Source organism: Staurois parvus, unplaced genomic scaffold, assembly GCF_062004578.1.
Source record: "Staurois parvus isolate SC_StPar_1 unplaced genomic scaffold, SC_StPar_1.0 ptg000189l, whole genome shotgun sequence".
Lineage (NCBI taxonomy): Eukaryota > Metazoa > Chordata > Amphibia > Anura > Ranidae > Staurois > Staurois parvus.
This window is the reverse complement of record NW_028317985.1, coordinates 645,716-673,532: the sequence shown is the minus strand read 5'-3', so window position 1 is coordinate 673,532 and position 27,817 is coordinate 645,716. Positions and strand designations below refer to the sequence as shown.

The 27,817-nt window shown below is 42.4% G+C and overlaps 1 protein-coding gene and 1 long non-coding RNA gene across 3 annotated transcripts in view; one reads left to right on the top strand and one right to left on the bottom strand.

Moving 5' to 3' along the window:
* EPN3 (epsin 3) overlaps positions 1-9,361 on the top strand; it is a 62,124-nt gene extending 52,763 nt beyond the window's left edge. The window contains exons 7-10 of one of the 2 annotated variants that reach the window (XM_089677595.1): positions 2,538-2,708; positions 4,217-4,309; positions 6,213-6,419; positions 6,508-9,361. In XM_089677595.1, the coding sequence (XP_089533721.1) occupies positions 2,538-2,708; positions 4,217-4,309; positions 6,213-6,419; positions 6,508-6,857 (821 nt within the window). In that variant the 3' untranslated portion in view covers positions 6,858-9,361. The remainder of the gene's footprint in view (positions 1-2,537; positions 2,709-4,216; positions 4,310-6,212; positions 6,420-6,507) is intronic. The other variant, XM_089677596.1, reaches the window with a different exon arrangement.
* Positions 446-27,817, bottom strand: part of LOC149461986 (uncharacterized) — a 40,520-nt gene continuing 13,148 nt past the window's right edge. Inside the window, exons 2-3 of the long non-coding RNA XR_016312741.1 lie at positions 3,238-3,344; positions 446-2,687 (exon numbers count right to left, since the gene is read on the bottom strand). This is a non-coding gene — a long non-coding RNA (uncharacterized LOC149461986). The remainder of the gene's footprint in view (positions 2,688-3,237; positions 3,345-27,817) is intronic.

Genomic DNA, 27,817 nt, shown 5'->3' with positions numbered 1-27,817 from the left:
TCACAGCTAAGCACAAAAAAAAAAAGCTGAATAAATCGATTTCATTCAGGTAAATGCTTGCTTATAGCAAAGTAATTCTTTGCTATAAGCAAATTGTGTAAAAAAAAAAAAAAAAAAATACTGATCACTTCCCCAAAGTAGTACAATGTTACTATGGTAACATTGTACTACTTTGGTCATAGTAAAATATGAAAAATAAATCTTAAAAAAATAAAAAAAAATTTAATAAAAAATTAAATATAATAAAAAAATAAAAAAAAATAAAAAATATATATATTTTTTTTTCATACTGTCACCAGTCAGTGTCCCTGTTCACCGCCATGCCAGTTATATGATGACACTGTACTGCACTGGTGACAGTATGTAAAAAAAAAAAATAGTGAAAATAATTTTTTTAATTTTTTAATTTTCCAAAAAATTATGACAAAAAAATACAACTTCAAAAAACTCGCCATGCCTCTTATGAAGTACGTCGGACTGTCTACTCTGCAAAAAGGGGTCATTTGGGGGATATCTGTACTATTCTGACATTCTTGGACCTCAAGAAATTAGATTGGCTGTCAGTACTTCAGGATTCATCAATTTTCAGATCTATACCATAGTTTGTGAACTCTATAACTTTCCTACAAACTAAAAAATACATCCTAATTTGGGTTATTTTCACCAAAGACATGTAGCAGAATACATCTCGGCCTAAATTTATGAAGAACAATTATTTATTTGTAAACTTTTATAACAGAAACAAAGAAAAATGTGGTTTTTTTTTCAAAATTTTTGATCTTTTTTTGTTAATTTAGCAAAAAATAAAAACCCCAGCGGTGATTAAATACCACCAAAAGAAAGCTCTAGTTGTGTGAAGAAAATGATAAAATTTTAGTTTGGGTACAGCGTTGTATGACCGCGCAATTGTCATTCAAAGTGTGAGAGCGCTGAAACCTGAAAACTGGCCTGGGCAGGAAGGTGTAAAATTGCACGGTATTGAAACGGTTAATATTGGGTACATGGCCATCTTATGTCAAAGACATATTGGGGGTTAATTATATAAACTGGAGAGTGCAAAATCTGGTGCAGCTTTGCATAAAAAACGATCAGCTTCCAGTTTTTTTTGCCAAAGCTTAACTGAACAAGCTGAAGTTAGAAGCTGATTGGCTACCAGATTCTGATTGCACTCGTTTTTAGTAAATCTCCCCCATTTGGTCAATGATGTCACAATCATTCCTGTTCCTTTGAGTGTGTGCAGCTATGGGGTACACAAAGTTGAGGGGATGCTCATGACATTATTGATCTAGTATGGTCACATGACCATATTAGTGCCATGTCATTGACCACATGGCTATATTAGGTTATTGTCATTGACTACATGGCTTTGTTAGGTCATAGACCACATGGCTATATTAGGTCATTGGCATTGACCACATGGCTTTATTAGGTCATTGTCATTGACTACATGGCTTTGTTAGGTCATAGACCACATGGCTATATTAGGTCATTGGCATTGACCACATGGCTTTGTTAGGTCATTGACCACATGGCTATATTAGGTCAGTGTCATTGGCCACGTGGCTTTATTAGGTCAGTGTTATTGACCGTATGACCATATTAGATTAGTGTCATTGTGGTCATATTAGTTCAATGATGTCACGAACATCTCCACTCCTTTATATAAATGCCGCTGGCAAAGCAGCTTCCTTCCAGGTTCAGGTTCTTCACTAGTCAAGAACAGACTCCACTTATATGGAAAATATCACTTCAAATGACCTGACCTTTAAAGCAACACTTGTGACTTTAGAGTTCAATAAATGTGGTCTTACTTTGCACATATCATTTAGACAGCTGATATATGGCAAGAGGAAATGAACATAATGTGCAAGTAATGGTAAGAGGTTGCCATTATTGCATTAAAGCATGTAATTCCTTCAGAAAGTGACTCAATCCAATACAGTGTCTTCAGTTTCAAGTGGTGTGGGGCAGGGGTGGACTGACCATTCGAGCACTCGGGCACTGACCGAGGGCCCGGGGTCAGTAGGGGGCCCCATGAGATGCCCCTGATACCTTTCATATGCTTTTTTGGATGTGGTTTGAGTTTGGGCAATTACACAAGGGCCCCATGATCCCCTATTGCCCAGGGGCCCCATGAGTTGTCAGTTCGCCCCTGGTGTGGGGTATGGCTCATGGATCCAAGAGCTTGTTATGGCCATTCCAGGTAAAGGGTTCCACTAAAGATCTGGTAAAATAATCATGCTCTGCTCCACTCCACGCAGCATGGAGATAAATGGTTTGCCTGGAGCAGAAGATATATCAGTCTTGTGTAAAGCGCTAAAGAAAAACAATGTTTCTGCCAAATGTACAATGAATAATACATAACTAGCAACAATAGCTCTTTTATGGAACAGAAGGTAACTTGAAAGTGTTGGAGAAAATAGTCACTGTCTTTTCAAAGTGCTGAAATAAATGGGTAAATATTATGTAATGATAGAAGCGTAATAATCCTAAAACATTCTGTCATGTATAACAAAGCTTTGGGATCATTCTTTCAGATCAAAATTCCAGTACCTCTCCCCTGCCCTGGGATGCGTCTCACAGCACTCAGTTAAAAGCGGACAACGCAAGTCAGAGCATCATCTTCAGCTGCGATTCGCCATCAGGCTGGGACGAGCCTCAGGTATCCAAAAGCCCGGTGTTCGATCCTTGGGGGGACAAGGAGAAAGGTGAGACTGATTACAAAATTTACATCCAGTACAGGTCTGTGTATAAAGTGGTCCATTTCTTCTGGTCCGGACTCTCAACATGTGGCCAGCAAAGGCTTCAAGTGTACAATCCAAACGCACACGTTCCTGTGTTAAAAATGGCTGTGTGTATAAGTGGGTGCTGCAGCGACCGTCGGCTGGAATCAGCAAATGAGAATGTCAGCAGCACATCGAGGATCACAAAAAGTTTTAATAAACGATCACATAGTTACAGCAAGGCAACGTTTCAGACTCTCGCAGGACCCCTTCATCAGGCATGTGTCACATGCCTGATGAAGGGGTCCTGCGAGACTCCGAAACGTTGCCTTGCTGTAAATATGTGATTGTTTATTAAAACTTTTGGGCCCATATTGGTGATACTCTGTGTGCTGGTGACATTCTCCCCAGCAAAAGCTTAATTCACGCCATTCTTTCTAAATGGCTGTATAACATGGCGCACTACAGTATGCATGCTGGAGTAGAATGCATTGTGGTGTCAATAGGCCCTTACTTCAAAGTTCAGGCTCTGTCTCACGGGGTCTTCGTTGATGATAACTCTGCACTGGGTTCCTCGTTCTGCACTCCTGCTGTTCCCATATTGGTGGGCTCTTACCATCCCTGTTGGATAAAGGAGAATATAATAGGAGCTGGGACATACAAAGCTGAGGGGTGGACACCCAAAACTACCAGGTGAACAAACACAGAGGGGATTCTGGCAGGGAAATCTCACTGTTGGAGTGTTCAAGACATATTACAACCTACCAGGGTCCACTAATTATCTCTTTTGTGTGGACCGACCTTTTAAAATACTAATCTAATCTTAAACTGGCCATAGAGGACTGTACAAAAACAAACAAACAGATCCCTCCATCAACACAAGGGATGGAGGAATTCTCCCCACTGGGACATTGTACTGACAGCAGAACTCTCTGTTATCAGAATACACTGATCAGCATCTGTAGCCTTGTAGGTTGAAGTGGTTGACTAAAACAAATTTCCAATGTTCCCATTCAATGGAAGTCAATCTAATAGTCAACTTTGGTCAAACAGGAACCATACAAAATTTAGCCAGTTCATGGTGAACAGGTTGAGTTTCAATCAGGGGCGGACTGACCATTGGGGAACTCGAGCCCAGGGTCAGTAGGGGGCCCCATGAGATGTCCCTAGTACCTTTCATAGGCTTTTTGTGGGTGTGGTTTGAGTGTGGGCGAGGACACAGGGGCCCCATGATCCCCTATTGCCCAGGGGCCCCATGAGTTGTCAATCCGCCCCTGGTTTTAATCCATCTATGGCTAGCTTTAGTCTACTACTGTATGTCTTGTAGAAACTAATTTTATTTTGAAGACAAATCAGTCCTTTTCTGTAGGAATTTGAAGTGTCTTTTACTTTTTCTTCTTTAAACCTCTCCTTTACTCCAGTCAAACTTAAAACTGGTTGATTGATTCAGCAGGCCTTGCTTAAATGTAAAAGGTCATTTTATTTTTTTATAGGTCCACATGAAGTCATGTATGATCTATTTGTACCACCTCAACCCACGAAGGACGCCCAATCACCATCCTCCATCCAGACAGATAACTCTTTTGGTAAGATGACTTTGCCATGAATGCAGTGCCGAGTTCCTTTATAGGGATCTAAACCCAAGAACACAATTGAATATATTGCAGCTGACCATTTATATGTGGTTGGTGCTAGGGGTGAGTTCCTAGTTTGATCTGAATTTTACTTGTCCATAAGTCTGGAAAAGTGCCAACTTAAATGGGTGTTCAGTCAAGTCTGAAGCTCCCGCTGTAATGGGAAGTGAAACATTAACAACAGTACTGTATTGCTACATCTGATAAATATGACAGTTTCCCATTCAGAGCTCCTGGTTGTTAAGAAGCTGGAGGCTTCCAGCATCCTAACAACCAGTGATATACCCCTGCCCTGCCCATTCAGCTGACCACTGAGGATTTTAACCCTTTGAGGACCATAAGATTACAGAACGCCAAAAGAATCAATTTTTTGTTTTTAAAGTTCGTACACTTCAGTTGCTGTAACTAAGCCATTTCATAAAATAATTGGCAAAAAGCTAGATCCATTTGTTGATAAGAACTAATATTTTGACTCAAACCAAAAGAAAAAAAGTATTTTAAGTTCTTAATCAGCTGATAAGGCAATTAAAAACATGGGACTAATACGTCCATTGGTCCTCAAAGGGCTAAGCTTTAAAAGAGGAAGCCCCTTTAAAAATAAGGGGACTCCCAGATACTGCTTTCCACATGAGTGAGTAAAGGATATATAGTACCCTTACTCATTCACCAAAATAAAAATTTAATTTTAAAGACACACTTTTTGAATTCTCTAAAAAACCTGAAATGTCCCACAATGTAAATACATCATAAATCATATCACCCAGTGTAACAGATCTAAATAAATTATAACTATAGACTAACAAAACCTGCCCACCCGCCACTGACATATCTCGGTAATATCACTGACCAAATATAGACAAGACCATATTTGGTCAGTGACACCACCGGGGATCCCCCATGACCTCATTGACCAAATGTGGACATTACTATATTTGGTCAGTGACATCACCAGGGATAGCAGTTCGCTTTCTTGGGGCTAATTGGCATGCTGTCAGTCTGCTCTTCATTTTATGCATAGCTATTCCTGATACTCTGGAAAGTCCCTTGTATTTCTTTGGGTGCCCCCCAGCTCCACAATACAATTTTCCCAACAACACACATCTCTCTGGTGTGTTCTTGCACAGAATGCTACAATTCTAGGGTTCACTGACAGCACCACCTGCTGGTGAGATCAAGTAGTTCTATACCTCATGATTCTGTATGAGAACCATAATTACGCGTTCCAAAAATTTTCTGAATGGGTGCCCCAGTGCTTACTAGGGGGCTTTCAGAAGTAGAAACATCCACAAAAAGTATATATTTGATATGGCTCATCTCTATAGTGCTGGATAGGGATGAGTGGAGTGGTCTGAATAAATGAGAACCTTAATAGAGAGGAACTATATTGACTACAATTTGAAAATGCAAGAAAGATGTGAAAGGCACATTCAACTAATTTGAGATGAATGTTAAAAATGATAACTCAGAGGGGTCTATTTATAAAAAAAGTTGGTAGACAATGTCAAATGCATTCACTTAAATTCTCACTATATTTTGACTAATACATGTATTTCCTATGATCGTCAGCCCCACCTAGTGTCCATGATGCAGTATTTTCCTGAAATACGTTAATGGGGAAAATTCTGCATTATGACCACTAAATGGAGTTGATGATCATAGGAAATAAATGTATGAGGCTAAATACAGTGAACATTTGAGGTGACTGGATGAATGCTTGTGACATTTGTCCAGAAAACTTTTAATAAACAGACCCCAAAATGTACATGCACTAAAATACAATTACATCCTCCTAGAGTAGCCTGTTTTTTTTCATTCTTGCATCTTGTTTGCCAAAAGGTCTATATTTTTCTTGCAGAGCTGGACTTTTTTGGAGACTCTGAACACACCGCTAAATCAGCCACACATAGTCCAGATCTAAAAGCTGAAGATCATCACCTTGACTCTAAACTTCGCCCCAACACTCCTGAGTCCTTCTTGGAACCAGCTGCTCGAACCTTGGTCAACCTAGACAGCCTCATCTCTTATAGTTCTACTGCCAAAACCAAAAACCCTTTCACATCTGGTGAGTAAACATGAACCAAAGTACGATGCTGAAGAAGAAAGTAAGGTAGAAAATTTTGATTCAAACTTTTTTTTTTTTTAACTTTTAGCTGTAAGTGCTCCTTCAGCCTCCAACCCGTTCCAACATGGAGACCTGAGACCTTCTCTGAACCAAATGAGGGCTGCCTCTCCTGTGCCGAACACTGCTGCCGCACTGCCGCCCATGCCAATGCCTGGTTTTATGCCAATCAACACAATGGAAACTGGAATTAATACCTTAAGGACCCTACCACCAATGCCTGGATTCCCGATGCCAACCAACACCCCCCCAATGTCACTACAGCCTTTCCCCAATATTGTCCCTCTTCACCCCATAATGGGCTACCCATATGCCCCACCTCCTCAAACAATAGTTCCAACTTCTTCTCCTCCACAGGCCGGAACCAATCCTTTCCTCTGATTGGCTAGGGCAGGCCCCGTACCTGATCTACAGATAATCTTGTCCCTTACTGTGCTGCACGTATGACTTTCACTTCCCAGGCAAAGCTAAAACGCAATAATTCTCTGTAATTACATTGTGCAAAATCATCAAACAAGGTATTTCCAACAGAAACAAATTATTTTTGGTGCTTGAGTTGCAAGTTTTATTATTTCTAAAATTATGAGGTCATTATCTGGTATATCACTTTTTAATGAGTCATAATTATGAATATAGGTCATCGCTAAGTGGAACAGAATGTTATGGAGCAATGAGATTTAGAGTAACAATAGTTAGCTGTCAGAATGCTATTATTACAAAGTTTATTAACAGTATTGCTGAATCACAGCTGCCACCAGTCTACGGGGGTCTGGCTTTGTATTACTACGACTTTGTGCACAACATTCTCCTGTCTCTCTGCTTTTAACCTCTTCCCGACCGCATAGCGCATATTTGTGGCGGAAAGAAAAGTGGGCATTAATGCACAGTAGCAGCACGTGTTGGTCCTCAAGGTTGTGTACTGAGCGCGCTCCCAACGGACTGACCGAGCTGTCACCAGCCACTCTTGGTCAAGGCTTCTGATCAGAAGTCAGGTGGACAAGCTGCTGATCATGTGATCACTGTGAAAGCCAATCACAGCAGTCACATGATACAGAAGCCGTGTCGCTTCCCGTACATTAAAGACCACTTCAAGGGCCAACGGGAGGCAGCGTGATAGTGGTTGTGAACATCTCAAATGAAAATGAACAAAGCATACTGTATCCTTCTCTAGTGTGTACTTGCCTTAATCCAAAGCACTTAGTGTGATTTCTGTCAATATTCTTGAAAAACATTCCAGCGCTCAAACCAGGGTACTTTAAACAGTTATCAGTATGTAATGCTTCCTCGGGTGCAGCCCTCCATGAATTGGGAAAATTCCAGAGAACTGGGAAAACACACAGAGGAGGGCGCGGACTCCTCGTGTATTACATACATCAAATTTAATCAAATGCCAAGAGACAAAAACATACAAACGCATGAAAACAGCAGGCATATACAAGAAATACAGTCTTAGAATACCCGTCCCATCTCAGAGCCACCTGGTAGGAAAACTAACGCGTTTCGGGAGTCAAGCTCCCTTCCTCAGACTGTGATTTCTGTCTCTTATTCCTCTGTTACGAGCCTGAGTCACTTTGGATAGGTAATGTGGACTCCAGGGGGTCCAGAGGGACGGGGGAGGGGTGATCCAGCATACAGAGGGTGATTGACAGCCTCAGCCGTGCATGTGTCCCTATGAGACTGTGTACCATAAGGGTGTCAAACTCGATTTCATCAGCATTATGGTTGCCTTCAAAGGGCCGGTAGTATCTGAAAGACTAAATGTCCAGAGCACCCCCCTGCCCCACTTACATCAGATGTCAAGAGTCCTTCACCCTCCCTTACATCACAGTGCAACCCCTTTACCTCATGATGCTGCCAGGAAGAAGCTGTGAAGCAGAAAGTGCAGGGTCTGGAGGAGGACCACAGGAAGGCTGGAGTCTGCTGAATGCTGAGACCAGGGGAGGCGGAGATGAGGGGTGCTGTGGCTACACAGAGGGGCGCAGGATCTGTTGGAGGTCTTCTGTCCTCTTCTTTGCTGCTGACTGCTGAGACAAGGTGGGGTCAGAGACAAGGGGGTGCCGCAGCTGCAGGACAGGTGCGAGGGCCATGTGAATTAGCTTGGTGGGCCAGATTCAGCCCACAACCCTTGTGTTTGACATATGTGGTGTGGAGGGAGTCCATTCCCTCCCCTCAGGACTCAGATTACTCTCAGCTCTTTGCTACACTTTGTGTGATGTCAGATCCTCGTCCCCTGTCTTTTGAAGCTCAAAAATAATATGTAAATTCTGGACTTTGAACAGACGTAGAGGAGAGAGGGCTGCAGATAAACAGGTACAACCTATGGTGCGGAATTTTTTTCATTTTTGTGTATCACACTTCACTGGGTATATGTACAGGGTTCGCAATCGCTTTAAGGGGTTAAAGTTGAACTCCAGGAAAGAAGCTAAAGATACTATTGAGATAAATGTGTGGGTACTGTTTTACTTCCTTAAGGCGTTCTAGTGCTGTACAGCCAGTTTTGCGATTCCAGCATCCTGAAGCACAGGCAGATTCTCGACCTCCACTGCAGTAACAGCATCACAGCCTGGTCCAGAACACGCCCCCCAGCTTGCTGATTAGACGGTGCAGGAGCAGCAAGATACTTCTCAGTCATTACTCTGCTCTCTCCTCCTGGCATCATGTTTACTGTGCACATGTGCAATACAGCAGATCCTGATTGGCTGTAAGCCTCAGCCCTCCCTTTTCAGCGATGTAAGGTATTAAAGGAAACCCGATGTCAGGAAATCGCTTTTATTGTTTTTAACGAATAACATAGCTGTGCTAATAGTTTTTATATACCTGTCATTTAGGTTTAAAGGAAAGCTCCAAGTAAACATCAATATCAAGAATAAATAATTTATAAAACAGCCACGCTTCTGTGCCGTTGATTTATTCTCAGATAAATGGGGGGAGGGGAGTGGGGCTTTATGGTGACTATTACTTTGTCCTAAAAACATTAAAGTGACAGTCTCTCCACGCAGAAGGGGTTAATCTGACTCTAAACTAGCCTTACCCTAAAAAAGTATTTTCTATTGCTCTGAATTTCCTCCAAATGTCCAACTTTTTTATCTGCTGTGATCTGACTTCCTGTTAGAGAGTGGCTACGTTCATCTCTATGGCCCCACTGTATGTAGTAATGTAGCCACCTTCTGTTCGCTCCCAAGATAGGCTTTGGACTATGGGATTTGTAGTGTGCATGAAGCAGTGCACATGGCCCCGTATATCATGCATTGCTCATTCCAAACAAACAGAAGTAGGGGGGGGGGGGCAGGAGGGGTTCAGGAGCTCACCAAGGTTATTACACCTAAGCAGTAAAGCACAGTAATTAACAATTTCATGAAAACTAGATTACAGGGCTATTAAGCAGTGAATAAGTTACAGACTCAAGTGTATTCTCCCTTCTCAGTTGCTAAAAAAAAGTGATGTAAAGAGGTGGGGGAGGGGCATGGGAGCTGGGCCAGCACACTCCCATGAAGAGGAAACGCTATGATGTGCAAGGAGGGAGGGGCTGTACTGTGAGTCTTCCTTCCTGGAGCAATCACATACAGTTGCAAGAAAAAGTATGTGAACTTCTTGGGATTACGTGGAGTTTTGCATGAATTGGGCATAAAATGTGCTCTGAACCTCATCTAAGTCACAACAATAGAAGAACACAATCTGCTGAACATAATACTACACAAACATTAGATGTTGCCTTGGTTTTATTGCACATAACATGTAAACATTCACAGTGCAGGGAGGAAAAAGTATGTAAACCTTTGGACCTAATAACTGGTTGACCCTCCTTTGGCAGCAATAACCTCAACCAAACGTTTCCTGTAGTTGCAGTTCAGACCTGCACAACGATCTGGAGTCATTTCGGACCACTCCTCTTCACAAAACTGTTTCAGTGTAGCAATATTCTTGGGATGTCTGGTGTGAATCGCTCTCTTAAGGTCATGCCACAGCATTTCAATGGGGTTGAGGTCAGGACTCTGACTGGGCCACTCCAGAAGGCGTATTCTGTGCTGTTGCAGCCATTGTTTTGTTGAATTACTTGTATGCTTTGGGTCATTGTCCTGTTGCATCACCCGTCCTCTGCGGAGCTTCAATTGGTGGACAGATGGTCGTACGTTTTCATGCAAAATGTCTTGATAAACTCTGGAATTCATTTTCCCATCAATGACAACAATCCGTCCAGGCCCTGAGGCAGCAAAGCAGCCCCAAACCATGATGCTCCCTCCGCCATGTTTCACAGTGGGGATGAGGTTTTGATGTTGGTGTGCTGTGCCTTTTTTTCTCCACACATAGTGTTGTGTGTTCTTCCCAAACAACTCAATCTTGGTTTCATCTGTCCACAGTATATTTTGCCAGTAGTGCTGTGGAACATCCAGGTGCTCTTTTGCAAACTTCAAACGTGCTGCAATATTCTTTTTGGACAGCAATGGCTTCCTCCGTGGTGTCCTCCCATGTACTCCATTCTTGTTTAATGTTTTCCTTATTGTAGATGTGTCAACAAAAATGTTAGCATGTGCCAGAGATTTCTGTAGGTCTTTAGCTGACACTCTGGGATTCTTCTTTACCTCATGCAGCATTCTGCACTGTGCTCTTGCAGTCATTTTTACAGGACGACAACGCCTAGGGAGAGTAGCAACAGTGCTAAACTTTCTCCATTTGTAGACAGTCTGTCTTACCGTGGACACATGAACATCAAGGCTTTTGGAGATACTTATGTAACCCTTTCCAGCTTCATGCAAGTCAACAATTGTCGATCGTAGGTCTTCTGAGAGCTCTTTTCTGCGAGGCATGGTTCACATCAGACAGTGCTTCTTGAAACCAGTAAACCCAAAACAGGTAAGGGCAGGACAGCTGTCAGCAACACATCCAATATCATCACACTGATTGGAGTCAAGGTTGGCTCACTCCTGGCTCCAATTAGCTCTGGGAGAAGTCATTAAGCTAGGGCCTCACATACTTTTTCCTCTCTGCACTGTGAATGTTTACATGTTATGTGCAATTAAACCATGGCAACATCTAATGTTTGTGTAGTATTATGTTCAGCAGACTGTGTTCTTCTATTGTTGTGACTTAGATGACGTTCAGAGCACATTTTAAGCCCAATTCATGCAAAACTCCACGTAATCCCAAGGGGTTCACATACTTTTTCTTGCAACTGTATTTTAGCAAGTTTAGCAATGTACGATCTTGATTTCCATTACAAATACAGGTGTACCTCGGTTTACGAACGCCTCAGTTAATGGAATTTTCGGTTTACGAATGAAAATCCATTGAAAATAATGCCTCGGTTTACGAATTTTTTTTGCAATACGAACGATTAATTTGTTTTCAATGCATTTACAAATTTTTTTTAATCATGTCCCTGTACAGTACTACGCCTTTAAAGTGCACATTATAAAGAATTTTGAACAGATGAGACTTTTTTTAACTTTTTTCTGACCTCTGGAACGGATTAATTGGTTTTCAATGCGTTAACGATTTTCTTATTAATCATGTCCCATATGCCTATAAAGTGCACTTTATACAGTTTACAATTTTACAATTTTTTTTAATCATGTCCCTGTACAGTACTACGCCTTTAAAGTGCACATTATAAAGAATTTTGAACAGATAAAACTTTTTTTGACTTTTCTTTGACCTCCGGGATGGATTAATTGGTTTTCAAAGCATTTATGAATTAATTTTTAATCATGTCCCTGTACAGTATTTATGCCTTTAAAGTGCACTTTATAAAGAGTTTTGAACAGATAAAAGACTTTGTTTACTTTTTTCTGACCTTTGGAACAGATTATATGGTTTTCAATGCATTCCTATGGGAAACCGGGTTTTGGTTTACAATTTTTTTTGCAATACGAAAAGTCCCGCAGAACTAATTCAATTTGTATACCGAGGTACGCCTGTATAGTAGTATCAATAATGATTCATTTTAACCTCAAAGTGGATTTTAAAGCTCACCTCCGGACCGGTCCCTCACTCACTCAAAGGGGTAAAATAATTGCAGCAAACATTCTTTAACCATTTGCCGCCCGGCCAATGGCTGTTTGGCGGCGGCAAAAGTGCTTCTGCATTCCGGGTGCACGCCATTTGGCGTGCTCCCGCACATGCTCAGTTCGCACAACTGCAGAGCGGCACAGCGGCGCGATCTGTCACCGCCCGTGTACCTCGGACAGGGCCGATGACAGATCTGAGTACCGGCCCCCGTTGCTGGTACCATGTGACCTGCTGTGACCAATCACAGCAGGTCACATGACAGTTGTATACAATGGATGGCTTCATTCATGCCATCCATTGTATACTAGTGCCTAGCTGTGAATGGTCACAGCAGGTCACATGCACATGTCATGTGATTAGCTGTGACCAAATCACAGCTAAGCACAAAAAAAAAACAAAAAAAAAAACTGAATGAATCGATTTCATTCAGGTAAATGCTTGCTTATAGCAAAGTAATTCTTTGCTATAAGCAAATTGTGTAAAAAAAATAAAATAAAAAAAATACTGATCACTTCCCCAAAGTAGTACAATGTTACTATGGTAACATTGTACTACTTTGGTCATAGAAAAATATGAAAAAAAATCTTAAAAAAAATAAAAAAAAGTAATAAAAAATTAAAAATAATAAAAAAAAATAAATAAAAAAAAAATATATATATATATTTTTTTTCATACTGTCACCAGTCAGTGTCCCTGTTCACCGCCATGCCAGTTATATGATGACGCTGTACTGTACTGGTGACAGTATGTAAAAAAAAAAATAGTGAAAATAATTTTTTAAATTTTTCATTTTCCGAAAAATTATGACAAAAAAATACAACTTCAAAAAACTCGCCATTCCTCCTATGAAGTACGTTGGACCGTCTACTCTTCAAAAAGGGGTCATTTGGGGGATATCTGTACTGTTCTGACATTCTTGGACCTCAAGAAATTAGATTGGCCGTCAGTACTTCAGGATTGATCAATATTCAGATCTATACCATAGTTTGTGAACTCTATAACTTTCCTACAAACTAAATAATACATCCTAATTTGGGTTATTTTCACCAAAGACATGTAGCAGAATACATCTCGGCCTAAATTTATGAAGAACAATTATTTATTTGTAAACTTTTATAACAGAAACAAAGAAAAACTTGTTTTTTTTCAAAATTTTTGATCTTTTTTTGTTAATTTAGCAAAAAATAAAAACCCCAGCGGTGATTAAATACCACCAAAAGAAAGCTCTAGTTGTGTGAAGAAAATGATAAAATTTTAGTTTGGGTACAATGTTGTATGACCGCGCAATTGTCATTCAAAGTGTGAGAGCGCTGAAACCTGAAAACTGGCCTGGGCAGGAAGGGGGTAAAATTGCACGGTATTGAAATGGTTAAATCCAGGAGCATGCCAGCAGTCACATGATGGGGACTCTTCTTTTTCTCCAGCATCAGCCATAGACAGTCGTCAACGCTGCATTGAACAGAACTCATGTTGTGACGTCTATGCACCAATCTATGGAGCCTCACACTGTGAGCCTAGACTGCCTGATGAGGCAACCCAGGGGGTGTGTCCATGACAGCCTGAGCTCACAGGAAGTGGTTGTTTGCATGGGACAGCACCAGGCAGAAGGTTGGTATTGCAGCAAAAACTATAATTTGCTTCTTTCTTTTTTTTTACAGGTGGAATTGGATTTTAAAAGTGGGCCACGTGTTGCAATCTTTAGCATTTTGATTGCAAGATATTCCCATTTTTCACCAAAGTACATTTTATTGCCTATTTATTTATCCTAAATAGTATTTGTAACTCTTTGTTACACCCCTGCATTCTTGTGATAATGCAACACTTTGCCCAGAAAATTGTTTCATTTACAAATGTTTAGGCCTTCTCATGTTTATTTGTTTTGTTTGCATTCGTATGACACAAAAAAGTAGAGAAACGAAAAGCTAAATCTGACACATTCCACCCAAAACTCCAAAAATGGACTTGTCCAAATTATTGGCACCCTCAGTTTAATATTTGGTAGCACACCCCTTGGAAAAAAATAACTGAAATCAATTGCTTCCTGTAACCATCAATGAGTTTCTTCCACCTCTCTACTGGAATATTGGAGCACTCTTCACCAACTGCTCCAGGTCTCTCAGATTGGAAGGGTTTCTTTTCCCAACTGCTCTTTGGAGATCTCTCCACAGGTGCTCTATGGGATTGAGATCTGGACTCATTGCTGGCCAGTTCAGTCCTCTCCAGTGCTTTGTCTGAAACCATTTCTGGGGGCTTTCTGACGTGTGCTTTAGGTCATTGTCCTGCTGTAAGACCCATGACCTCTGACGGAGACCCAACTTTCTGACACTGGGCCTTACATTGCATCCCAGAATTCTTTGGTAGTTTCCAGATTTCATAATGCCATGCACACGATCCAGACATCCAATACCTAAAGCTGCAAAGCAACCCCAAAACATCAGTGACCCCCCCACCATGTGGGACTGTATTCTCTTCTTTAACCACTTGCCTACCAGGCACTTATACCCCCTTCCTTACCAGGCCAATTTTCAGCTTTCAGCGCTGCCGCACTTTGATTGACAATTGCGCGGTCATGCAACATTGTACCCATATGAAATTTTGATCATTTTTTTCTCACAAATAGAGCTTTCTTTTGGTGTTATTTAATTGCCACTGGGCACTTTACTTTTTGCGCTATAAATTAAAAAAAGTGCAAAAAATTTGAAAAAAAAAAAAAGTTTATTTGTTTCTTTTATAAAATTTTTCAAACAGGTATTTTTTCTCCTTCACTGATTTGCATTGATGAGGCGGCACTGATGGGCACTGATAGGCGGCACTGATGGGCACTGATAGGCAGCACTAAAGGGCACTGATAGGCAGTACTAATGAGGTGGCACGGATAGGCGGCACTGATAGACAGCACTAATTAGGGGTCACGGATAGGCGGCACTGATATGCAGCACTGATAGGCAGCACTGATAGGTGACACTGATGATGGGTACTGATAGACGGCACTGACTGGCATCACTTCTGGGCACTGACTGGCGGCACTGACTGGCACAACCCCTGGGCACTGACTGGTGGCACTGACTGGCAGCACTGGTGGGTAGCACTGGTGGGTGGCACTGGTGGACAGCACTGGTGGGTGGGCACAGGTGGGTGGCACTGGTGGGCACAGGTGGGTGGCACTGGTGGGCACAGGTGGGTGGGCACAGGTGGGTGGCACTGCTGGGCACATGTAGGTGGCACTGCTGGGCACAGGTAGGTGGCACTGCAGAGTGGCACAGGTGGGGGCACTGCTGGGCACAGGTGGGGGCACTGCTGGGCACAGGTGGGGGCACTGCTGGGAATGGGTGGGCGGGGCTAGTGGGCGCACCGCTGATCGGAACTTGCGGGGGTCACTGCTGGGCACCGATCATCAGGGCACTGATCATCAGTGCCCTGATGATCGGTGCCGATCCCCGCTCTGACAACTGCCGGTTCTCGGCAGTACTTTCCTCACGATCTGACAGCGTGAGGAAAGTGCAGCCGAGAACCGGCACTTGCATTTTCCTGTGATCAGCGTGTCATTGGACACCGCTGATCACGTGGTAAAAGGCCGGTGGGATCGGCCTTTCACCACATCTCGTGATCAGCTGTGTCCGTAGGACACAGCGATCACGGAGATCGCCGGGTGCGCGCCCCCTGGGGCGCGCAGGAGAGCGCGTTCTGGGAGGACATCATATGACGTCCACTCAGAACTGGCCGGCCGCGGTGAAGCCGTCTTTCGGCTATGCGCGGTCGGCAAGTGGTTAAAGGCCTAAAGCTGTAATTTTGTTTTGTCTGTCCACAGCACATTCTCTCAAAAGGATTTTGGGTTCCTCAACCAAGTTTTGGCAAACTCCAATCTGGCTTTTGTGTTTTTGTGTCAGCAGTGGGGTCCTCCTGGGTCTCCTACCATAGCATCCCTTTTCATTCAGATGGCAACATATACTGCAATCTGACACAGTTGTACCCTGGGCCTGAGGGTCAGCTTGAATTTGTCTGGAAGTTGATCAAGGTTCTTTAGCCACCATTCAAACAATACTTTGTTGCAATTTTTCTCTTTCATCCACATTCAGGGAGATTAGCTACGGTGCCATGGGCTGTAAACTTCTTGACAATGTTGCGCACGGTGGACACAGGAACATTAAGATCTCTGGAGATGGACTTGTAACCTTGAGATTGTCCATGCTTTTCCACAATTTGTGTTCTGAAATCCTCAGATAATTCTTTGCTGCTCTTTCTCTTCTCCATGTGGCACACAGAGACGCACAACAGAAAGTATCAATTTTTCACCATTGTAACTGGTTGATGGTGATGTTGATGGTGATTTCTATATTGTCAGCACCTGTTAATTGATACAGGGGAGTTTAATTACAAATTGCAGGAGCATCACAAACTTGGAATGCAATTATTTCTTACAATTCTGAGAAGGTGCCAATAATTTTGTCCAGTCCATTTTGAGGGTTTTGGGTGGAATGTGTCAGATTTGGCTTTTTGTTTCTCCACCTTTTTGTGTCATACCAATACATTCAAAAGAAATAAACATGAGAATGCTGAAACATTTGTAATTGCAACAATTTTCTGGGCAAAGTGGTGCATTATCTGCCAGAAATGCCATTATTTTTGGCCATGACTGTATGTAGCCAGTATTATTTATTATCTTTATCTTTTTGCTCAGTACACATTGTAGCAGATTATCTTCAACTGAGTGAATATTCTCCTACTGCTGTATGCTGAGTGCTATGGGGCTGTGCAGACCAGCTAATACCTGTGGTAATGAAAGGGGTCTAACATAAAAGTGGGCTCCCCACTGAGAACATCTGGTCTACGTTATATAAAAAGCATGGAGACCTCTGGAGCTTCACACGTTAAATAAAAATATTTTAAGCGTACCTCTCTGTTTATCCCAGGAACAAACAGACAGCGGTTGCATAATAAACTAGTGATCAGCATGTTGCAATTTAGTAGTAATGGGCAGCACAGTGGCTCAGTGGTTAGCCCTTCCGCCTTGCAGCACTGGGGACCTGGTTTGAGTCTGGCTTGCATATTCTGCTTGTGCACGTGTAGCTTTCCTCTGGGTGCTCTGGTTTCCTCCAAAGCATGCTTGTAGGTCAATTGGTGTGTGAAACAGCAACCTTAGCTGGGGACTGATGTTAATGTACAGTATGTAAAGAGCTGTGCTGGCACGAGAGGAATAATAAATACTGTAAATGTAGTGTGTATTAGAGTGGTCAAGCATGTCTGATTAATTTTGCTGGTACGTTAGATGCACTGGAACTACCATAGGCTCCTGGGCTTATACATAAAAGGAAACTGAGGAGCTGGGTCAGCACAGACATTACTTTGACACTTTCAGAAGAGGAGAGGGCTGTGATGTTCAAGAAGGGAGGTGAGGGACTGCACAAGGAACTGACTCTTCTTGGGTAATTCAAATTTTCTGGTAAGTTCAAAGGCACATTGCAGGGGTGAAGCTCACATGGATGGAGTGTCCTTGCATGCTTCATTCCAGTGTGCGGTCCTATGTACTTAAGCCGAACTCCACCCAAAAGGGAAAGTTCCGCTTTAAGTACTGGTCCCCTACACCCCGTGAGGAATTGGCACTTGTGGGGAACGGGTACCTAATTTTGATAGGCACCCACTTCCACTGTGATTGCCTAGGCCAGGGGTTGGCAACCTATGGCTCTCTAGCGGTTGTGGAACTATATATCCCATGAGACATTGCAAAATTGACAGTTACAGCTATGACTTGCAGTGGCATGATGGAACTTGTAGTCCTGCAACAGCTGGAGAGATGCAGGTTGCCTACCCCTGGCCTAGGCAATTGGAAGTGGATGTTGTCCTCTCTCTCCCTCCCCATGGTCCTCTGGGACATGTGACAGGTCCCTAAAGGCTATTTTAATTATTTATTTTAGGTACTTATATAGCTCTGTCAATTTACATATATATTGTACATTCAATAAATATATAGTGTTGCGCTCCCAAACCTCAAATCAATATATTGTTATTTAAATTAGATCTCTATAAATCAGAATGATGTGTGTGAATAAACATAAATACTAATATTCTAATACTTTAAATTGATACAAATAAATAATGTGCATGAAAAGTGAACAATAACAATAAATCACTAAAAATATAAAAAATAAAATATAAAAATAACAATAAAGATAATGTCCCAAAAAGTGACTTTGTGCTGGAAAATCTTCAATCTACAATAATTATAAATCGGTGACTGCTTGTGAATCCTCCCTCCAGTGAAGATGTGCGCTCACCTCATAAGAAGCCTGCAATTAGGCTATATAAGCTTGCGGTTCACCTCCTTTGGAACCTACTTGTTTAGAACTCCTGCTTTAAGATATCCATGGTATGCGACATATGCTATAGGATGAATCTCCTCTCCAGAGGGTACAACTCCTCTATACTTTCATCTCCATGCGATTCTCCACATACAAAAAAAATCTCGACATGGTGCTTTATCTTTTATAAAAGTATGCCTTTTATTTGCTGATGATATGGCACTCACATATAAAGTGTGCGGATAGTGATAGCACAAATGCAATCCTAAACCGCCGCTGATTATCGGAGCTGTATACTCGTGGTCCGGCAAACAAACTGACTCCCTCCGAGTGACGTTACAGTCCCACCCCTACGCGTTACGCCACTGGTCACGTGGCTTCATCAGGGGGATTTGATCAATGAATGAATCAAATCCCCCTGATGAAGCCACGTGACCAGTGGCGTAACGCGTAGGGGTGGGACTGTAACGTCACTCGGAGGGAGTCAGTTTGTTTGCCGGACCACGAGTATACAGCTCCGATAATCAGCGGCGGTTTAGGATTGCATTTGTGCTATCACTATCCGCACACTTTATATGTGAGTGCCATATCATCAGCAAATAAAAGGCATACTTTTATAAAAGATAAAGCACCATGTCGAGATTTTTTTTGTATGTGGAGAATCGCATGGAGATGAAAGTATAGAGGAGTTGTACCCTCTGGAGAGGAGATTCATCCTATAGCATATGTCGCATACCATGGATATCTTAAAGCAGGAGTTCTAAACAAGTAGGTTCCAAAGGAGGTGAACCGCAAGCTTATATAGCCTAATTGCAGGCTTCTTATGAGGTGAGCGCACATCTTCACTGGAGGGAGGATTCACAAGCAGTCACCGATTTATAATTATTGTAGATTGAAGATTTTCCAGCACAAAGTCACTTTTTGGGACATTATCTTTATTGTTATTTTTATATTTTATTTTTTATATTTTTTAGTGATTTATTGTTATTGTTCACTTTTCATGCACATTATTTATTTGTATCAATTTAAAGTATTAGAATATTAGTATTTATGTTTATTCACACACATCATTCTGATTTATAGAGATCTAATTTAAATAACAATATATTGATTTGAGGTTTGGGAGCGCAACACTATATATTTATTTTTTGCGGTTTATCACATTGGTAGTTATGTGCTAGAGGTTTGCGATCCAGCATTAGAGTGTAGTAATTAGGAGTGTTTGTTCACTTTCTGGCTCGCAAGATATTTCTAATATTGTACATTCACATCAGTCCCTGACCCTCAAGGGGTGTACAATCTAAGGTCCCTAACCCTCAAGGGGTGTACAGTCTAAGGTCCCCAACTCATATTCATACATACTAGGGCCAATTTAGATAGGATCCAATTACCCTATCAGCATGTCTTTGGAGGAAACTAGAATACCCAGAGGAAACCCACGCAGGCACAGGGAGCATATGCGAACTCCAGGCAGGTGGTGCCGTGGCTGGGATTTGAACCAACGACCCTAGTACTGCCAGGTGGAAGTACTAACCATTTAGCCACTGTGCTGCCAATGACTATGAGGCCATTCATAAGGTGCAGTGCTACTCACGCATGCTCAGTGGGCACCCAGCTTTGAAGCCACATGCTGTCAGAGCCGGTTGTCCACACATAAGATGCCGGTCCCGGTAGCAAGGATGGCAGTTGTGGTGAGTACACTTCTGGATCTCAGGACAGGTGAGTAGTTGGTATTTAAAAGTCATCAGCTACAGTTTTTGTGGCTGCTGACTTTTATTTTTTTTTAGGTTTTGACTTGAGCTCTGATTTAAAGTGACTGCCCAGAAAGAGCTGTAGGTATTCTAAGGCTGAGACATTTTTCAAAGTGGAAATTAAATCTGACAGCTAAATTCATAGCTACACTATAGGAGCAAAGGTTTGGGGACCATAACACTTATGTGAACTTGTTGGACATCCCATTAAATGAAGCACTTATCCAAGCAATCTTCACTGAAAAATGTATAATACAAGGACATTTTGGACAATTTTGTGTTTCTGACCATGTGGCCACAATTTGGGAAAGGCCATTTTCTGTCCTTGCGTGACTGTCCCCTATGCACAAAACCATATCCACAAAAACAAATTCCCACAGACACCCTTCAAAATCTTGTGGGAAGCCTTCACAGAAAAGTTGAAGCTGTTATAGTCACACATGGGTACCAACTCCATGATTTTGGAATGGAATGCCCAACCTGCTCATATATGTGTGATGGTTGAAATGCGTCAGGGGGGCATGGTTTGTGGAGCAGTGCTGACTGAAGCCGTTTAATATCTTCATCTCATCTATCCTCTGGTTGGGTTGGGCTTGTGCATCCCCTATTCACATACAGGCAACTCATGAAGTGTTAAAGCTATTGGGTCACCATGATGGGTAACCAGCATATTCAGAAGGAAGTCAGTCATGGCGGCTCTATATTTCTCTCATGACTGGTCTCCTTTAAAGCATACTCATGCCTTGCTCATGAAGGGCAAAGCAAAAGGTTTACCTTATCTTCCATGTAAGAAACATGAAGGCTGCCATTACTCGCCTATCCTTTTGAAAATGCTAGCTGTCTGGGCGTTAAACTAATCCAATGGCTTCAATACATGGGAGGTAACAAACATTTTCAGAAACAAAGGCTCAGGTTGACATGCAACTAGTATTTTCGCTAGGAAGTCAAGTCATGGCAGCTTTATGTTTCTCCCAGGTCTGGTCTCCTAAATGTGACACTAAACTCTTTTTCAAAAAATATTTTCTATTAAATTATGTATTCTTAAATCAAAAAGTCCCTTCTATTACTCTCATCCATCTCCACATTTCTAAAGCCTGGTTCACACCTATGCGTGTTGCAATCTGCTGCGGGGAAAAAAAAGTCCCTGACCCTGTCCAAAAACACAGGAGCTGAAAACACATACTGTAGATGTGAATGTGTTTTGTGGGAAACCATGTTAAATGGACTGTAGTGAGTTTCTGCAAAATGCACTAAAAAAACACATAGATGAACCCGGCCTAAATTCTTTATTTTGCTGCTGTGATTTGACTTCCTGTTAAGGGGTGACTATGTTCGTTCTCCATGGCCCCACTGTATGTAGGAACGTAGCCCTCCTCTCTTGCTTGCTCTTGGGATGAACTAGAGACTATGGGATGTGTTGTGTGCATGGAGCAGTGCACATGACCTCAACTAACATGGACTGCTTGTTCCAAATAAATGGGGGAAAAGGAGAGGTTCATCCAATATTCCAGCCCAGCGTTGCTATTTATGCTCACTTTTCCTTTGCTCTCCTTCGTTCAGTTCACCTTTTCCCAAAAAGAAGAGTAGAAGCCCCGTGTAAGCTCCAAGTCATTGTGGTTGGATCTAGCACAAGGCTAAAGATGCTCTCCTTGACACCTCGGATTAGTCCTGGAGAGAAAACAGTAACTTCATCTTTACTCAACACTACTGTCCATTTGTTACTTCATGAGGAGAGTTCAATACTGGTTCTCATCCAATGCGCTTCAGGGAAAACACCACTCCCCCCCCATTGGGTCTCAACACAGGATAAAACTTGGATGGACTCATAGAAGACAATGACTTCATGGACTGTGAGTCCCTCCAAGTTTTATCCCACGTTGTGCCCTGAACACGTCGGATGTTTTTATATTTTTTTTTTTTACTACAAAAGAAAATTAACTTATTTTATTCCATTCTGATCTGGTGCCCCTTTTCATATTTCTATGGTATACTGTTAGCTGCTTATCGAGGGAAGCCTTGCTACGTGGGATCCACCTTGCCAGAGTTGAATTTGTTTGAAGTTTTCCTTTAACTGAATACACATGCATGTCTAAAAGTTCTCAGCACTTCTTTGAGTATTTTGTTTGGAAGCTGTCCATGATGCTGCCAGCACAGTAACCTTGGCCACCATGGCCACGTATGTGCATCATGTGGGCTTTTAGGCCCACATTCCTTGCTGCAGCACATAAGTGTACAGCTACACCTGTAGGAGCCGCTAGGTTTAGCTGGTTGCTTCCCAAATAGTGCAGAGGCAGTCAGGCACACAGCAGCAATTCAATCACTCCTTATAACAGGAGAAGGTAAAAGGGATGTGGGATACCTCAAAACATTAAGCTCAGTAACAGAGGACACTTTACTCAGGAACAGCAGCACAAAAGGTAGAGTGTAACATTCTTTAGGTTCACATCCATGAAGCAGCTTTAGCACACGTAGAGGTAGACTGGAACAGTCTATAGGTTCATGTCTGAGGACCATGAAGCAACTTTAGCGCCCGTAGAGGTAGACTGTAACAGTCTATAGGTTCATGTCTGAAGACCATGAAGCAACTTTAGCGCACTTAGAAGTAGACTGGAACAGTCTATAGGTTCATGTCTGAGGACCATGAAGCAACTTTAGCGCACGTAGAAGTAGACTGGAACAGTCTATAGGTTCATGTCTGAGGACCATCAAGCAACTTTAGCGCACGTAGAGGTAGACAGTAACAGTCTATAGGTTCATGTCTGAAGACCATGAAGCAACTTTAGCGCACTTAGAAGTAGACTGGAACAGTCTATAGGTTCATGTCTGAGGACCATGAAGCAACTTTAGCGCACGTAGAAGTAGACTGGAACAGTCTATAGGTTCATGTCTGAGGACCATCAAGCAACTTTAGCGCACGTAGAAGTAGACTGGAACAGTCTATAGGTTCATGTCTGAGGACCATCAAGCAACTTTAGCGCACGTAGAGGTAGACAGTAACAGTCTATAGGTTTATGTCTAAGGACCATGAAGCAACTTTAGCGCACGTAGAAGTAGACTGGAACAGTCTATAGGTTCATGTCTGCGGACCATCAAGTAACTTTAGCGCACGTAGAAGTAGACTGGAAAAGTCTATAGGTTCATGTCTGAGGACCATGAAGCAACTTTAGCACAAGCAGAACTACTATTCCTGGGCAGAGTAAGTTCAAAGGATCAGTCCCTAGTAGTCCAGCATCCAGTCAAGGAGGGGCTCCAAGGTCAAGCAGACCCTTGAAGCTCACAGATCCATTTCCTTAAGGGGACAGAAACAGTCTCCTCTGGATTCCAGACTAACAACAGCCCAACCACCATCTGGGCACCCCTCCCCAGGGATTAGCTCTAGAATGTTCCTTTCCTAAGCTCTAGAAACTTCTTCCAGAGGCAAGAGGAAGTAAACAAACTCTCATCCTGTGAAGCCATGAACAGACCAAAGTAAATGACCACTGCTTGACTACAAAAGGAGCCAAAAACTGGTTTTACCTAGCAGCCTAACTAGGAGGATTATGTGATTGGCAAAAGATTTTAATTCTTACACTGTACATAGATCACTTGGAGAAGTTTTTTTTTTAAAGAAAAGTGGAGGTACACTTTAAAGAAAGTAGCATTCATTTGCTAAAGTTGAAAACTGTTCTTCTGAGTATGAAGTGGTTAATAGATGAGGCCACTGTCTCCAGAATGCAATAAATTATTTACATCTGGTCCAGGTAGCCATAGTGTGATTGTATTTACTTCTCCCCATCAGAAAGGGTTTATAAAATTCATTTATACACAGAGACAGCTGAGTACAATGAGGAGATCATCGCACCATCCTCAGCACGGCAGCTACTTTGTCTAAACCTGAAAATTTCCCGCTGTCAGCTTTTTTAGGTTTTGCACACAAAGCATTGTGCCATATCATGTGGCGTTGGGATGAGATGCAGTGACAGAGCTGTGCTGAATGAAAGGTTGAGGGCTCGGGGCAAGAAAAGCTCCTAAGAGGAGGGGAATTCCTCCGTATCCTAATCCTTCCTCACATGTGACATTGGGCTTCTTGGTCTTCTGACGTCTGCTGGGACAAATAAAGCAAAGCACACTCCCGGGGCTGTGTTTCTATAGAGACAGCCATCACATCTCGCTGTTTGCTTTTCATTCCCATCTGCTTTGAAGAGACAATGCGCTGATCTTATGCAGGAGCTGCATGCCGAGAGGACGAGGATGGGGGAAGAGAGGAAAAGTGAGAACATATAATAAAAAAAAAAGGCAAATACAATTAGGCGAGAGAGAATTTTGAATTTTTTTTTTTATTTCCAGCTCTCTTCACATGACCCAGATAACGGTTTAGGATGGCGCATTAAGTTTTCACGAAAACGTGACCCAGGGGTGCACGTGCTTGTCGGGGCTGACTTGTCACATTGCAGCTGCTGGTCCTAATGTGAAGCTACTTGGAGGCTTAATTGGCGATACAAATGAGGTTCTTAAGGGCAACTGTACTTTTCGGTTGTAAAGTGGTTACTGCTTAGTCTTGGGCTAAGAGGCAATTTAGTAAATGGATTGGGTGGTTTTTATTGCAAAGGAAGTTTAATTACAACTTTTTGGCCTACTCCGGCACAGTTGTTTGCTTGATCTGGTACTTATACATAGTCATCACAGGCGAGTCTTGGGGTAGAGATGAGTGCGTTTGGACAGCTTATGGAGGATAATAGCCAGTCCATTATAAAGTCCACCTTCAGTGTCTTCTGTTTGGCTCCAGGGCCTGCTCTTTCAGACAACATGAGCGCCAGAGCAAGTAACTACACCTTCCTGGGGAAAGCTGGGCTGTGAGAACGGAGCTTTCTGTGCCATATGAGTAATCCATTCTGTTTACTAAATAGCCGCGGCACTTCACAACCTACAATTATCCTGTAAAAGGAAAGCTCCACTGTTGTTGAAGAAAAGATGGAATATATAATTGCTACTGTACATGAGCTGTTTTGTCATTTTTACTAGGAAAATTACCTTTCCTGTTTAATATGTAGCTGCTATGATTTTCTAAATTTGCCAAAAAAATTCAATTGTCACCTGGCAATATGGATACTTGGGGGTGTTCTGTCCCTGGTTCAGGGTCATTTCACATTAATCTGTGTAGCGCTACTCCTGTAGGAGCCGCAGGAACATTGCCCTGGTCTCCCCACAATCTTCACCCAGTCAAAGATTCTTTTTCACGCATTTTCTTTAAAGAAAGTCCTAGGGCGTTTTTTTTTTTTGGTGGGTTTTTTTTTGGAGAAGTTGGATAGGTTTGAGGGAATTAGGTAGCATCCTCCAAAAACAAGAACTATGTACACTTGAGGACTTAGGTGTTTATCAGGACAAGCTATAAAAAAGTCTGTGCTTGTAGCAAAAAGTAGACATCAGCTTTAAAGTAGTAGTGATAGTTAGCTGTAACCTGCTTTCTTAGAGCCACGAGAGCAGAATCCCTTTAAGTAGAAGATTATCTAGATAGAACTCTTCCAAACACCAGCCAGTGTTTCCTTTACTAGATCCACAGCTGACTCTAGCACCAGAGGGGTGACAAAGGCACAAAGGGGCCCAAGATCTTTAAGAAGTGTCTGTACTCACACAAGGCCCAATGACAGCTGGTTGCCTCCTTCCAACTTCCAAGAAACACTTTACTCCAGTGATACTAGACCAGATCTTCAGTGGACAGATCCCCTTCAGTCAGCTCTCTTTAGTTCCAGGACCTCAGCATCCGGGCCCTCAGGTCTCCAACCTGAGGCCTCACGACAGCAGACATAGCAGCATTGCCAGGGAGGGCAGCATGCCCCCTCCAAGCTGGACTAATCCTCTCCAAGAAAAGACCCCAAGCTCAGTGTTCTCACTGAATATTTACAGTCTCCCAGAATGTCATCAGGGACTGCCACTCTACAATAGGCCAGGGCTGTATCAATCAGACAACTCATGGGGCCCCCGGGCAATAGGGGATCCTGGGGCCCCTGTGTCCTTGCCCAAACTCAAAAAAGCCTATGAAAAAGGTACCAGGGGCATCTCATGGGGCCCCCTACTGACCCCGGGCCCTTGGGCAGTGCCCGAGTTTCCAGATGGTCAGTCCGCCCCTGGTATCAATATTCATGGTGCTATCTGTATAGCTCCACACCTAACATCCAAAAATTTCTCAAGCTCTCTGGATGCAGAGGAAGCTATCAGACCGGCAGCAGCTGAACAGACTGAGCAGACCTGACTAGCAGAATGCAGCTTCACTGAGTACAGTGAGCAAACTATGATTTTAGCTAACAAACAATCACAGCCACCCTGACTACAGTATGACAACTACATTTACCTATCAAAACACATACTAAATCTGTCTATCTAAACCTAGCACCTACCTAGGAGGGTGCTACATGTGATAATTCAGTTATAGATAGAATCCAGCAGTCAAACCATCTCTTCTTCTAAAAAGTCTGCAGTTCATGTACTGCCTTCTTAACTCTTTTGCTATCCACTATTACATGCTTCCACTCCTGGTTGCACTTCCCATTATGGAGAATGAATTATAGATTCAAGAGGCAGACTGCAAGCCTTTTCTAAAGGCTCAGAGATTGAAACACCATATTGTTTGAGAGATATATGAGACCAGTAAATGGTATTACGCTCCTTAAACTGTTGAAATGTCAGTTTTGAGTGGGCTGCCCAACAAAGTGAGGTTCTCAAGGATGCATTCATAATGTAGCAGGTTGTAGGTGAACAATTTAACTCATAAAGGCTGCAGTGGTTGGATCCCTCATCTTACTTGCTGGCTTTCTTGCTGCCCACCTTGGGGTGGTTGTTAGGGGTGCTAATGTGATCATCCCCGAAGTTTCATGTGTGAAAATGGTCCAAGTTCAAAAGATGTAATTATCTTCACTTACATATGACTTTCAGGGACGACATTGAAAGTTTCCTACTCTTCAACAATTAGGTCTTACATGCTCCCACTCCTTGTTGTATTTTCCCTTATAAAGAATTAATTTAAAATCCAAGAGGTAGACTGAGGAGCCCTTTCTAAAAGCCATAACAGGTGAACAGAAGTGGAAATGCAGAGCCAAACCATTGCTTCTTTTAACTCTAAAGGCTGCAGTTGCGATCCCCCATCTTACCTTCTGGCTCTCTTGTTGCCCACCTTAGAGTTGTTGTAAGGGGTGCTGAAGCAGCTATCTCTGAAGTTTTTTGTGTGAAAATTGTCCAGGTTGAGAAGCTGTAATGATTGTGTAATATTTTCCATCTTTACTTTGCCTAAAAAGTTTGCCCCCCAATTCTCACA